Source organism: Triplophysa rosa, linkage group LG18, assembly GCF_024868665.1.
Source record: "Triplophysa rosa linkage group LG18, Trosa_1v2, whole genome shotgun sequence".
NCBI classification, from domain to species: domain Eukaryota; kingdom Metazoa; phylum Chordata; class Actinopteri; order Cypriniformes; family Nemacheilidae; genus Triplophysa; species Triplophysa rosa.
The window spans coordinates 14,707,779-14,721,381 of NC_079907.1; the positions used below are offsets into that span (position 1 = coordinate 14,707,779).

Below are 13,603 nucleotides of genomic sequence, written 5' to 3' on the forward strand. Positions count from 1 at the left end.
AGCAAAGAAAACAAAAGACCACAATGGTTCTAAAGATCCAGAAGGTTCCTACTGACCTTCTGAGCCACTGCTGAGAACTTGAGGACATTAAGGGTTTCGTCGTACATTGAGGCGCATTGGTTAATGTTGATGATCATGCAGGCTTTTCCACGACCACAGAAGAAACCCTGCAAGAAGTGTGTGAGCTTACTCTCTCTAAAGGGAATATGCTGATGAAACCTGTGGAAAAGAACATATCAGTGCAATTTTATGTTAGAATATTAAAATCGTTGTAAAAATACATCATAATGCAGCCGTTAAATGAATAAAGGTGGACATAATTCAGACTTACTTGGATTGAGTTTGATTGAGCCTCAGAGCATTAATGCACTTTCCCAGAGTTAACAGTGAAGTGTTGATGTTTCCAGCTTCTTTTAACCGGTCTCCTCTGTTCTGAGTCTTTGCACATCGCTCAGATCCAGCCAAATCACATAATGACAACCTATAAAAATCAAATGTCAAACAAATCAATAGATTCACGTAAAGCTAATTCATTAAGGTAAATCAGTTTATTTATACAGGAGTTTTGTGAAAAATTAATATGATGAAATACATGGTGTGTACATTAAATGGTGTGTGTGCTCCATATAGCTCTATATCCAGCTGAAGTCAAATTAAGAGTGCAGTATAAAAAGATTGAGGTCACTTACTCGCTTATTGTCTGTATTCGAGGAACACACACATCTTCAATCCGCAATATTCGAATGGAAAATATGCTATGGCTATAAAAATATCCAGATAAAAAGATCAGATTGAGGAAAACAACTGAGGTCAATTTGTAAATGCTCATGTTAAAGTGATCTGAAAATTGCAACCTTCTGCTAGAGATGTTGTTGAGCTTAGTGGATGAGAAACTTTGATTTTTCCTTCCGATTTTCACAAATCTGTATGCTTCATCTGCACTGTTCACTTGAACCCATTTCAGATCTAAAAAAAGACACCACTCATAACCATACAGGTAACCATAAAGAAAATAATGTACAAACTAATCAGTAAACCTATAATAGTAACAGTACTTTTAGACTAGTGATTTACCTTTGACAAAAGCATTCCCTTTAACATCTTGGGCTAACCGCAAAGTGGTCCTCTTGTGAGAGCCATTTGGAACAACATCAAGCAGGTTGTGGATGTTTTCATTGTAGATTTCACAAAAAGAGACCCAGACTGAGAATTTAACGTGAGGGGACTCATCCAAACACACACAGTCTCCGTCTATATCACTAGAGGTAGAGCCTAAAATGACAAAAAAATAAACCTAACACGTGGAACATCCCATTGGCTGATTCTTTGTTTCACAAAAATTCAAAGTCAGAAAAAAAATCAAATGCAGTACATTAACATTTGTTAATTCTTACTTTCAAGTGACGAACAACTAGAGATACTTGACATGGTCTTCTGTGAGTCACTCTGAAAACAAAGTAAATAACACAATTGGTTGTTTGTTAGTTTTTCAGCATTGAGAAAAGTTTCACACATCACAATTCAAAAACCATACATACATCTTTAAATCGTCGAAGAAGGTTTCTCTTATTTGTAGCTTCATCATCCTGTTGCTCTTTAGTGAGTCTTGTAAAGTCAACACATCGATGAGGCTTAATGTTATTTTCAGAATAAATTCTGCCTTCTATGCTGTTAAAAATCAGATTGAGGGACCTTGGCAGAATTCCACCGTCTGATTCAGGGCCTGTACCAAAACATAACATTAAACAGACATCTATACACACAGTATACTAGACTAAAAATTGATTAGGTTTATTTTGTACATTATATACACTACTTTTCCACATTTTGTTACAGTTATCAAGACTATAAAAAAGCCAAATTAATATGATAATAAAAATTAGAACAATAAATTCAACTGTGTCAAAACCTTTTACAGGTGGTGTATTTTAAAATAAATTTATAATTGTAATAGTCATAATGCAAGAAGGCCAAATAAACTACATGTGCAGTGCTGCTGTTACCAGATATTAGGAAAATGGCCAACAATTTAGTTTCACTATCCTTGCTAGCATTAAAATCCAGAGCAAACTACAAGACGCCTTATACAAAATCCTCACCAAGAAATGTAAACGTCTTCCCAGCATTGGTAACTCCATAAGTAAAGATCAAGGAATTTCCTCCCTCCAGCACTTCTTTCACAAGACTCTTTGTTGTCCCATCGAACATCTGTCTTTGAGTTGTTTCTGGGCCATACACCTAAAAAAAAGATTTTCTATTAAAGGCGCAGTTCTTAATTAACAGCGGCCACTAGCGTTGTATTATAGATTTGCCAGGAATCACTTAGTCCAAACACGACGGTGGCCACCACAGTACAAAAAGATGTCGTTCTCATGTTGACGCAGGGAAGAGATTTTGCAGGCATTAGAAAGACTGTAGAAAGAGCTATGACTTATGTATTACATAAAATAAAAGGTTTGTGGATTTTAAGTTTAAAAAGAAGCATAAAAGTCAGGCAGGAGCTAGGACCTGAGTTAATATTATAAAGACTTTCCAGCAGAGACACGTTAGGACTAAGTCTTTTAGCAGATATGTACTCACAGATATCTATGGAGATACTTTCCAGCAGAGAGACGTTGGAGAAAGATCATCTAAAAATCACCCCCGAGGAGGTTGCTTTGATTCGGATCAGTATGTGAGTAACACATACCAAGATATGTTGTTGTTGTAATATTAGCTGTGTGACGGAGCAGTTTTGAGCGTCATTGTTTATCTGGAACCGCTTTAATATTGTACTCGTCCAGATACTGGAGAGAGAGAGCGAGAGCGCGTTGGAGCTGAATCTGGAGAGCGAGCGAGAGCGCGTTTTACTGTTTTACTCAATGATGAATAAACTTTCAGTTAATCCGCGGGTCACATGCGTTCTGCACCGGAGAGCACGATCCGTACGGATCACGGATCATCCCACGATCCGTTTCACCACGATACCGCGGCGGAGAGGAAGAGAAAACGCGCGTTGTAGAGTTGTTTGTCCGTTTAGGGCTGCTGTACAAAACATGGCGGCGAATTCAATGTATGTAGGCCCGCTCTGTATGTAGATATAAATAACTTATTCTAAGGTATTACAAACTTAATGGTTCATTACGTAAGGTCTTTATACACCTCTGAAGAAATTGTTTTGTATATTATATTGTATTTCTGTCAAACGATCCTCCTAAAAATGCCGTATTGTTCCTTTAAATGTCAACGCTACCAAGGCTTGTACAATGAAAGACTTTGCCTGTGGTCATCCTCATACCTGTGAGAACTGAAATCGCTGTGCAAGCTGGGGTCCGAGTCTCTCACTTTGTCTGGCTGTCAGAGATGCTCTTGGTGCCTTCAGAACCACAGTATCCGGTGTCTCAATTGAGATACACTTCTGTTTGTAAAGAATCATTTGTGACATGGCAGATGTTTTTCTATACTGAACGCCTATCTAGACAGTATTTATTATATAAATATATAAACCTCCTCCTCTCCTTCCGCAGCAGTGAACGGACGCACACGCAAATAGACCTGCAAATGCTCTTTCTTCAGTGACACCGACTCCTACAGAGAACAGAAATATGGTTTAACATGCAAGACTAAATATATTTGCATCTATTTCAAGAGCTTTAAAACAAAGTATATCTTGGAATAATACCCTTGATAGTTTGGAGAACTCCGCAAATAGATCCTTTTTCAGGTCTTCAACCGTTACCGAGCCAACTCGCTCGGGTTTGTAATTCAGACATGACTCCATTGTTCTGATTGTTCTGTACGGAAATGTTTAGTTAATAACATAATTTATTTATGCTACACAACAGTGTAATTATAATATAGTAAAGTTTTGATTAAGAGGCTTCAAACGAAACAAAAACCACGAGTAGGAAAGATGAGCCCATACCTTCAACACGTATCCCTACTAAACAGGAATTTAGAAATACATCTTGAATTACGTGTAAATGTAACGTTAGCTTTTACAATCACACGTTTCTTACTCGATTTTGTTTGGTTACTTTGTTTATAATATACGATGCTATTCGCTAACACGAGTCTTTCTTGTTGTCGCGCGGCTTTCTGTTCAAATCGGACCAATCAGAATATTCGCTAGAGAGTAGCTCCGCCCCATCAGAGGAAGTGAACCGCATTGTTGTTTTTACGGTCGGCTGGAAAGGGGGATTGGCGGAGGATTGGGCACATCAGAACTACAAAACCCACAAAACGCCGTTCGTTCACGTGACGCACGCGTCATGTTCAAGCTTTAGCAGGAGGATGTGTGTACGCATGTGGCTCTCAGTACATGAGTTTAAAGGATTCGTGCGATAAAACTTAACATATCAGCGTTAATGAATTAAATATGTCTGTGTTTTTGGATTTAAACATCATCAGTAGTCACGATAAGAACAAACTCAGAAGCATAATAGAAACCGCTGCTCACCGTAAGTAGAAGCATTAGCATATTTATTTACAGCAGCAGTGTTTTCTAACGTCAGTGCGTTGCTCATTAATTATTTACAGTGTTCACAAATAATTCATGTCTGGTTGTGAAGGTTAAACTGTTTACGTTTGCTTTATATCTACATCTGATGCCATCAACACGTTTATATTTTAGTTGGATACTCAACAGTGGCAATAAACTATGTAGTTGAACCACAAAAGAAGAAATCGGTATGATATACATTTTTATTACAATATTCTCTAAACTTAGAAAAACTTCACGTGATGATGGCATTCTTTCCAACTATTACAGGAAATTCCTAAACCACAGAGTGTATCAGATATATTTGAGAAATTCCCTGTAGTACAGGTAAATTATTTGACATATGTTTCCATAATATTATATTTAAATTATGTGGACTGTTATGTTTTAAAAAATCACTGCTTTTTTATAGGGCAAATCAACACCCATCAAAGTATTAAATCGTTTGACCATTGTGGCATCTGATGCATCTCATTTTGTAAGTGCACCTTAACAACAGCTGTAACACATTTGTTATGCATTTTTCTACACAGAAATTTTGGTACTCTTCTTTTTCAGAGACCCACAAATGAATATAAGCTCTTTGACCTTGTGGCTGTGTACCCTAAGACAGAAAAACTCTTTCACGTAAGTGAAAATGGATTTCTAAATTGTTTTCCTGTTATTCTGGCAAATACGTTGATTATTTTCTTTTCATTTCTGATGACGACAAACTACTGTGATATAAACATTCATATGTATTTTATCCCCCTCTGAGCTAGGCAGCCTGCATGACTTTTGATGTTGACATCATCTGCATTGCAGTGGCTGAAAAGCAGCCCTTCCATTTTAAAAGAGCTCCAGTTAATGGGGTGAGTTATAGCATTTTGAATCCCGATTTTACATGCTGTCAGTGATGCGTGTGAAGAATAGTAATAAGATAGAAACACTGTGAATCTAATAGAGATCCCTTTATATAGGGTGTTTGTAAAAGTAGTTGAAGGGTCTCATCATTGTTTCTATAATTCAATGTTGGTCAATGCAGGCGATTGACAGGGGAGTGTTCTTTGACATAAGTTATACAGCAGCCATCAGAGACTCCAGCATGAGGAGATACACCATTGCTAATGCCACCTGCCTTATGGAAGTCTGCAAAGGGAAAGTATGTCATAACTGTTTACAAAGATTAATGATTAATGTTCTGGTACTAAATATGTAATGAACCATTTCTACAGAATATCATCATATCCAGTGGAGCTGAGAAGGTAAAAGTCATGATATATAGTTAACATCATATTTAAGAACAGGCTTTAATATATTTAGCTAACGTGTGTGCAGGGTTCAGATTTTTTCCCTCATGTTTTCAGTTGCCCTGCATATTTGCATTGGACCATCACAAAATATTATAATGTGCCAAAATAAGTATTTATTATTTTTCATTAAATGTTATGACTTTATTAAAAAAGGACTAGATGACTAATATATGGAGATTGCACAGCTATAATGCAATTGCATGATAGCTATAAATTCATTGATGCATGATTATACAAACTATCAGTGCAATTTACACAAAAACTCATCTATGTTATCCAGCTAGATAATAAGTTTAAATCAACAGAATTTGTAACAATGTGTCACAAGTTTAAGGCATAAAATGTATAAAAGATGAATGAGTGATTAAGGCAAATGACGGTTCAGTAAATGGAACTCTAACATGCCGACCCTGGACTAGGGGTCTGTCTTTATTGTGGAGCCCTTCGTGTGGACAGTATGATGTGAAATAATATTTCTTCCCTGTTCTTTAGTCTCTTGAGATGAGAGGGCCATATGACATTGCCAATTTGTATCCTTTTAAAATGAAACTGAATGAAGTCTTTTACTGCATTTGTACTGTCAGTGTGTGTGTTATGTTTCTTAATTCAGATTACAGAGGGCTTGTGTTTGGCCTGTCTGAGGGAGACGCGAAAGCTGCAGTTTCTACTAACTGCAGATCTGTCTTGATGCATGGAGGTAAATGACTCGCAAGAGATGCACTATTTTTTATTTCTCTGGTACGGGCATAAATCTATATAGTGTGGTGTTTGGAGTAAGATCGCTTGTTGGTTTGCTGTATGTGCATTTATAATGATGGGTATGAGAGGTGTAGCATTCATCCTGCAATATTTCATGTATATTAGATATGGATGGGTTTAAAATGCTGTTTACAGATACTTTACATGCTTCATTTAAAACAGAGACGAGAGCCACTGCATCTGGTGTTGTTTACACCATGAAGAAACCACACACTCTCGAGGAGCAAATAGAGGACAAACCGGCATCTAAAAAGGCCAAAACAGAAACAGCATAGCCAGTAGAGGGCGTTTTTAAATATACATGTGCATTTTTTTTCATTGAAGATTTTTTGTTTCACTTTATTGCAATCCACTATAAATAGACAGATCATACACATAGGGTAAAATTTCAGATTTATCTTGCCAACCTGTAAAATGATTGCAAGCAAAATGTACAGATGAATTAAACTGAATACAAAATGACCCATGCATTCCTACATTTTGTAGTAACATGATCATTTATAATACATATATAAAAAATACCATCAACATGCCCGAACATGGTTTAAAGGTATATGTTATCTCAGCAATTGCTGAGATATTCAGGCAATCCATTTCATGTGAAAAGTGAAAGCACCTTATTCCATTAGGTTTCTTTTTTTTGCCTCATATATCATTTAATAAAAAGTGACTGTACCATGCTTCATATTTAAACACTCATAAACGTTTCCTTTTATAAAGGTGTGATGTCATGTAGAGTGCTATAAAGCACCTTTCTGAGATTTAAATACACAGACAACATAACAATGCAGATGTTTAAGTATAACCCCAGATATATTTTGTCAATATATGTGTTTGACAAATGTTTTCTATGTACAGGCTTCTAGTTTTTTTTCATCCTTAATATTGTCAAAGAGGCTTTTAGCTCCATTCTGCCAATCACAAACATAGTCCATAGGTGACTTTCCCTCCTTAAAGAAGACAAAGCAAAGGTATGTAAACAAACAATATTTAAAGCAAATTTGCCTTGATACAAAATGTTGTGAAATATCTAAACCGCTAACTTACTAAAAAAATGTTTAAAGGGATATTGTCCTCCCAAAAATGAAAATTCTGTCATGAATTACTCGCCCTAAAGCTCTTTCAAACCTGTAAAAATGTCTTTGTTTGGTTGAAAACAGACAAAGATATTAAGAAAAATGTTAGCAACAGATTTCTGGGGCGCCATTGAATACCATATGGAAAAAATGACTATATTTTTCTTTATTCTGTTAAGATATTTTGAAGAATTTAGGAAAACAAACAGTTCTGGGGCACCTGATTACCCCAGAAATCTGAGTTGCCAATTTTCTTCTAAATATTCTTTCAAATATCTTTCTGTGTGTTCAACAGAACAAAGAAACAAGAAAAAAATAATAGAAATTTTTAACTTAAAGTTGAGTAATTCATTTTTGGGTGGAGTATCCATTTAAGAGGAAATTAATGTTACATAATGCCAGCAGATGGAGCCATGCACAGTTTAAAGATGCATCAGTGAAATACATTTAGATTGATAAACCTCTGCGACTCTAAATTGTGTAAATAAACATGGGCAACTTAATTATTATTATTCGGAAATACTTACAAAATTTTTGTGTTTCAAGTCTGCCCTGTGCAACAGAAGAAGCTGTATGAATTTGAAGCGGTTCAGTTTCACTGCATCATGCATTGGTGTATCGCCCTCCTGAGACAAAACAAATAGCGTAAACAAAAAATAACCGTTTAAAGTTTGGAGTTACACTTTCTTAACTATTAAACAAACTTAAGAGTGACGTTTCTTACAACGTCTTTTGCGTTGACATCTGCTCCACAGTGAACGAGATGTTCGGCGCATGCGTAGTTTCCTGTTCTCACAGCCACGTGAAGGGGTGTGCTGCCAAGCTGAGCGTGAGCATTTCATGGCAGTAACAATATTATCAGCTACAGTATAAAATTGTTTTTATACAAAGTATTTAAATGATCGTATTTTACCTTGTCTCTTGAATCCAGCTTTGCGCCATGGTTAAGTAGTGCCTCAAGCACAGGCAAGCTTCCACCACGACAAGCACAGTGAACTTCAGTTGCTTGAAGCTGAACACGAGATTAACACAACCATGAGTAAAGTAGTGTAGTTGTTTTCTGATGTTATTAGATGTCCAAAGTCAGAAAACAACTTTCATGCTTGCGTTCCTCAAGAAAACCAAAGAAATATTGGAAATACAGTTGTTTTGTTTGTTTGATCTAGCCCATGTGAGTTATTAGGACTATTCAAAACTTTCAGTGTGCACAACGTGTATCCATGTTGTATGCTGTCATATGGATACAAATATATCCATGTTTATATCTATAGAAAAGTATGATACAGAAATATGCATAGACGTGCAATACCTTGTCCTTATTTTCTATTGAGGCTCCTGCCTCCAAAAGCACTTTCACAATCTCAACGTTGCCTTCTGAGCAAGCTCGGTGTAGAGCTGTTCGGTTAAACTACAAAGAACAAAGTTTCTCATTTTAGTTATTCTGGATATTATGAAATAGAATTGACTTTGGTTAAACACTCACATTGTCACAAGCATTTGGATCTGCACCCCTGGCAAGGTAACTCTTGATCATTGGCAGTTTGTTTTCCAGTGCCGCCCTCAGGAAGTCGTCCTCATCGACGAAATCATTCTGTGAGATGATGAGATATTCTTTCACAGTTGCCTTCCTACTAATGATGATTATTTTGAAAAGCCATTACCAATGCAGTCACTCTGCGGAGATATTTACCACTATCTCTGGTGCCCTTGTGTTTATTCTTTGACTGTCTTCTGGGATCTGGAGGTCATTAGTGTAGTTATCAGTTTACAAAACCATTAAAGATAAAGTGTGACCAAGGTATATGAAATAAATATTTTGGCTTACATTAAAGCTATTGAGAATAACTTCACTTTTACATTGAAGGTTGTTATCTTGTTTCAATTGGCCTGCAGAACTCCTGCTTTCTTCAGGTGGATATTGGTCCTCCTGTTTGTTTCCAATCCCTGTGACCTAACGACAGTATAGAATAAATATAAAAAGAGGTGTAATACATATTTAAGTATGTCAAGTACTTTAAAAAGGCATTTTTTCTCATGTGTTCTTTCCAAATATTTATCATATAGCTTAAATTTACCTGTTTTTCTTTGGACAAGTAAAAAACCTGAGCTGAGATATAAAGTAACACAAGAGATTATAATGACCTAAAAATCTTAATCCAAATTGTGACCATGCCATGTTATGTTAGTTTACTAAAATTAAAACTAAACAAGACAAGTTTAAGGCACTAAAATTATAAAAAATAAATAAAAACAAATTAATGTAAAAAATCTAAAAATTAAAGCTAATGTAAAATATTAATAAAACTAAAAACAAAACAAAAAAGTGCTTCAAAACGATCTTCACAAAAATGCCATAGAATAACCATATTCAGAAAGAAATATTTCCTTTTTTATAATCTAAAGAAAGTTTTTACCCTACAAAAGACTTTTTGTGAAACATCAAGTTTCTTTGGATGTTAAAGGTCCTTTGTAGAACCATTTAGTCAAAAAAATTTTTTTTATGGCATTGTGAAGCGTTTTCTAAGAGTGTATCTTGACAAAGAGCATCAGTTAAAATATTAAATCTTCTGCATGTTAAAAATAAAAGTGCTCTTGAAACATTATTTAGAAGTGCATACCAGCTCATCAACCTGTAGGATTCCCATGACTTGATCCCAGTAAAATGTGTATGTTCCAATTCTCCTCAATATTGGTTTATTCTATTAAATTTAAAGCATCTGAACCAAGCATCACTTATATATGTTGTGGTGAAAACCAGGATGTTCATCTGCCCCCTCCCACATCTGAGCATGTTTTGGAACTTCTGGTCATGCTCCATGCGTCACTGTGTGTGATTTGATGTCAGGTGCATTTTAGAGGGGGCAAGGGTAAAAAATGAACCACTTTGAGGAGTGAAATGCTTTAGACATTGGGTGGAATGCAGCTGTAACCTGAACGGAACATGAAGCGGACTTTGAGGTGCCTGCCATAAAGACGCTCTAGTACTTATTAGCTGCCGTTGCCCTGAAGCCGGGGGGTCCGCCACGCCATATCATAGACAAAGATGACAGGAAATGTATATGGAGTTACATGATGACACATAACATCATAATCAGTGTTGACTGTATGTCTTCGTTTATGATACTATTTTCTTCTTGGATTTCACTTTGCTTCTTTTACGAGAGCAAGTTGTTACAGCCTATTTTGAATCTGGCCGTGAATCACTTGAATCGCAGTAAGAAGTCACAAGGGTAGGCGCCTTGCATGACAGCTGCCATTTTACTGGTGTGACACGTGTCCAATGCCTATAAAACTTAAAAATTAGACTGTTAGCTTAAAAAGATATGTAATATGTATTGAAATGTAATATCGGTTGCCGATACTGTACATTGCACCATGTCTAAGTGAGTGTCAGTTTCAAAAGCTTTCTTAAGCTCTGTGGGAGGCTGCAGGCATCTTTTTAATAAGCTGAATGGATCACTGCCACAGAGATGCCATAGCACCTAATATTTGTTTGTGACATCAGCATGGAGAGAAAAAATATTACCAAGAACTGCAGGTCTTCATTGGGTGCCTGCACACCTCAGGTGTTTCATTGTGGCCATTTTATTCAACCCTTCAAGGATGATTCATTTCTTTGTTTGTGTTTGTCTATTATCTTGTATAGTAGGGTTGCCAGGTGCATGGTTGTCCCGCAGAATTTGACTATTTTTAAAATGTTGCCATGGGTTGTTTTTCATTTCATTAAAGGCATATAATGTTTGTTAAGAGGTCACTTTTAAGGTGAGATGAAGTTATTTATAAAAACTAAGAGTTTTTATGATTTCTATAGAGTGATTTTCAAGTATTTTAAGTAAATACGTATTTTTAAGTAGAGTAAATAATTTGGGTTAATTTTAAAGATGAAAATCTGGCAACCTTGTGCACTAGTTTCAAGAAATCTTTTGGTCAAGAAATAACATGATGTTCAGCAATAGTGGCTGGCTTCTAGAACTTGCTTCTATTTAAATAAGAATATCAAGACAACATTCCATGATTTAGTTTGACTAGACTTAAAATAATGTTCTTCATTTTCTTTTTATGCCTTATGTCAAACAAATCAATAGAAAATAAGACAGTAGTCATTTTAATCCTAATTTCTAAAAACTGAAATTAACATTATAAAGATATTTTAGGATCCATTAAAACAAATGGAATTACAATAAATGACATATCAAGGTACATATCATGAAAGTTGTTTTAGATGTAAACAGTTGGTTCACTGTTGGCAAATGAGCATTTACACTTATTTCAGAAATGAGGTGTGCTCTGTCCAATCACCTGACTCATTTTTTATGTCAAATGTACCCTGACTCAAATGCTTGACCTGTTCCATGTGAATGCTGTGACACGTCTCATCCCATAAATGTGAGGTGTAGGATCTCAGCCATGACATATATTCATATATGTGACCCTGGACAACAAACCCAGTCTTATTTGTCAATTTTTCGAAATTGAGATTTTTACATAACCTGAAAGCTGAATAAATAAGATTTCTATTGATGTATGAGTTGTTAGAATAGGACAATATCTGACTAAGATACAACTGTTTAAAACTCAGGAATCTGAGAGTGCAAAAAATCAAAATATTGAGAAAATTGCCTTTGAAGTTGTTAATCAGGGGCACTGTGGCAGGCCATCCACTCACAAAAATAAAGATTTTATATATTTAAGGTAGGAAATTTACAAAATATCTTCATGGAACATGATCTTTACTTAATATCCTAATGATTTTGGGCATAAAAGAAAAATCGATAATTTTGACCCATAAAATGTATTTTTGTCTTTTACTAAAAATGTTCCCTTGCTACTTAAGACTGGTTTTGTGATCCAGGGTCACATATTATAAAGTTTTAAAGCTTTATAAAACATCAAACTAGGACATATAGGATAGCTGACAAGCTATATAAGGTTAAGCCTGAACTGTCTTGTGTTTTTGTCTGTTCTCATTCTCAGAGTGTAATGAAAATGCTTGTAAAACATGAGATGTAACTCAACACATTGGCTGAATACCTATCAACCATTTCTAGACCCAATTCCCTGTAACAGCTCACTTGATCTTTCCTGTTGTCACATGGTCAATGCTGTAATGCTTTTTTAGTAAAGACCACTAATTATGTCTTGTTAGGGTAATCTGGTTTAGAGCACATAAGAAATAATTTTCTTGGTAAGTTTTTGTTTTCCGGTAAACATTTGATAAGATTAACAATGAGATGAGCAAATAAACCTATTCAGAATTCTCTGAAAACTGGTCTTAATATCTTACATATAAAATCCTAATATCTAACACAATTTTATGATGTTTAAATGTATGATATTTTACTGGATAAAATGACAAAAATACTTCTTTAAATACAATACTTTCTGTGCTGAATTACAATTCTTAAAAGCCAGTGTTATAATTTAAAATAATATCAGTGATGTAGAGACATTGAGGATAATCAAGACCATTATAGCTGTTATAGCTGCTCTGTCTGCACTGTTCCTCCAATGAAAATGTATGTATTACATGCACAATCTGTGCTTTTGAGTTTTGGATTAATGTCTTACTGACATCCTCTTTGCCGGAGGACAGATCCAAGTCATGCGTCTCCATAAAGGAAGCATGTGTGTCATACCTGAGGAGCGGGGAACAACCAAATGTGAGCTTGGTAAAATCATTATATCAGTTCTAGAGATTTTTTTAACTGAATAGAACAACGCTATTATAACAAGCTATAAGCTCAAAGTTATTAGCCTGCACGCTACAGTCTCATCAAAGACAAAATAGTCCATATTCATTCATAAACCATATTCATTTTAGCTTTTCTTGTGTTTCTTAGACAGATCAGCTTTTCATAATATTTTCACTATTCACGTGGACATATTATTTCTATCTGATGGTTTATAATAAGTCTGTGAATGGTGTGATCATGGGAACTGATGTGAGTGCACACAGCAGTGGGACAGGAATGTGTGGTATTTTTCCTAATGAGGTG

At 35.5% G+C, this 13,603-nt stretch overlaps 3 protein-coding genes across 5 annotated transcripts in view; 1 reads left to right on the plus strand and 2 right to left on the minus strand.

Annotated features, from left to right (window-relative positions):
- kif20bb (kinesin family member 20Bb) overlaps positions 1 to 4,063 on the minus strand; it is a 38,062-nt gene extending 33,999 nt beyond the window's left edge. For all 3 annotated transcript variants that reach the window (XM_057358211.1, XM_057358209.1, XM_057358208.1), the window contains exons 1-12: positions 3,905 to 4,063; positions 3,662 to 3,773; positions 3,487 to 3,567; positions 3,278 to 3,397; positions 2,100 to 2,238; positions 1,539 to 1,723; positions 1,395 to 1,446; positions 1,075 to 1,272; positions 855 to 966; positions 690 to 761; positions 332 to 481; positions 57 to 219 (exon numbers count right to left, since the gene is read on the minus strand). In XM_057358211.1, the coding sequence (XP_057214194.1) occupies positions 57 to 219; positions 332 to 481; positions 690 to 761; positions 855 to 966; positions 1,075 to 1,272; positions 1,395 to 1,446; positions 1,539 to 1,723; positions 2,100 to 2,238; positions 3,278 to 3,397; positions 3,487 to 3,567; positions 3,662 to 3,760 (1,371 nt within the window). In that variant the 5' untranslated portion in view covers positions 3,761 to 3,773; positions 3,905 to 4,063. The remainder of the gene's footprint in view (positions 1 to 56; positions 220 to 331; positions 482 to 689; positions 762 to 854; positions 967 to 1,074; positions 1,273 to 1,394; positions 1,447 to 1,538; positions 1,724 to 2,099; positions 2,239 to 3,277; positions 3,398 to 3,486; positions 3,568 to 3,661; positions 3,774 to 3,904) is intronic.
- A 183-nt stretch (positions 4,064 to 4,246) lies between these two features.
- Positions 4,247 to 7,005, plus strand: rpp30 (ribonuclease P/MRP 30 subunit). Its single transcript, XM_057358654.1, has 11 exons — positions 4,247 to 4,439; positions 4,613 to 4,668; positions 4,751 to 4,807; positions 4,893 to 4,958; positions 5,039 to 5,107; positions 5,242 to 5,331; positions 5,505 to 5,621; positions 5,695 to 5,724; positions 6,265 to 6,302; positions 6,390 to 6,469; positions 6,694 to 7,005. Exons 1-11 carry the CDS (start codon positions 4,358 to 4,360, stop codon positions 6,804 to 6,806), a joined length of 798 nt encoding a protein of 265 aa, XP_057214637.1. The 5' UTR covers positions 4,247 to 4,357; the 3' UTR covers positions 6,807 to 7,005.
- A 303-nt stretch (positions 7,006 to 7,308) lies between these two features.
- Positions 7,309 to 9,329, minus strand: ankrd1b (ankyrin repeat domain 1b (cardiac muscle)). Its single transcript, XM_057358655.1, has 7 exons — positions 9,298 to 9,329; positions 9,091 to 9,198; positions 8,917 to 9,015; positions 8,521 to 8,619; positions 8,332 to 8,430; positions 8,135 to 8,233; positions 7,309 to 7,481 (listed from the first exon to the last, which is right to left on the minus strand). Exons 2-7 carry the CDS (start codon positions 9,139 to 9,141, stop codon positions 7,380 to 7,382), a joined length of 549 nt encoding a protein of 182 aa, XP_057214638.1. The 5' UTR covers positions 9,142 to 9,198; positions 9,298 to 9,329; the 3' UTR covers positions 7,309 to 7,379.
- Positions 9,330 to 13,603: the final 4,274 nt, after the last annotated feature.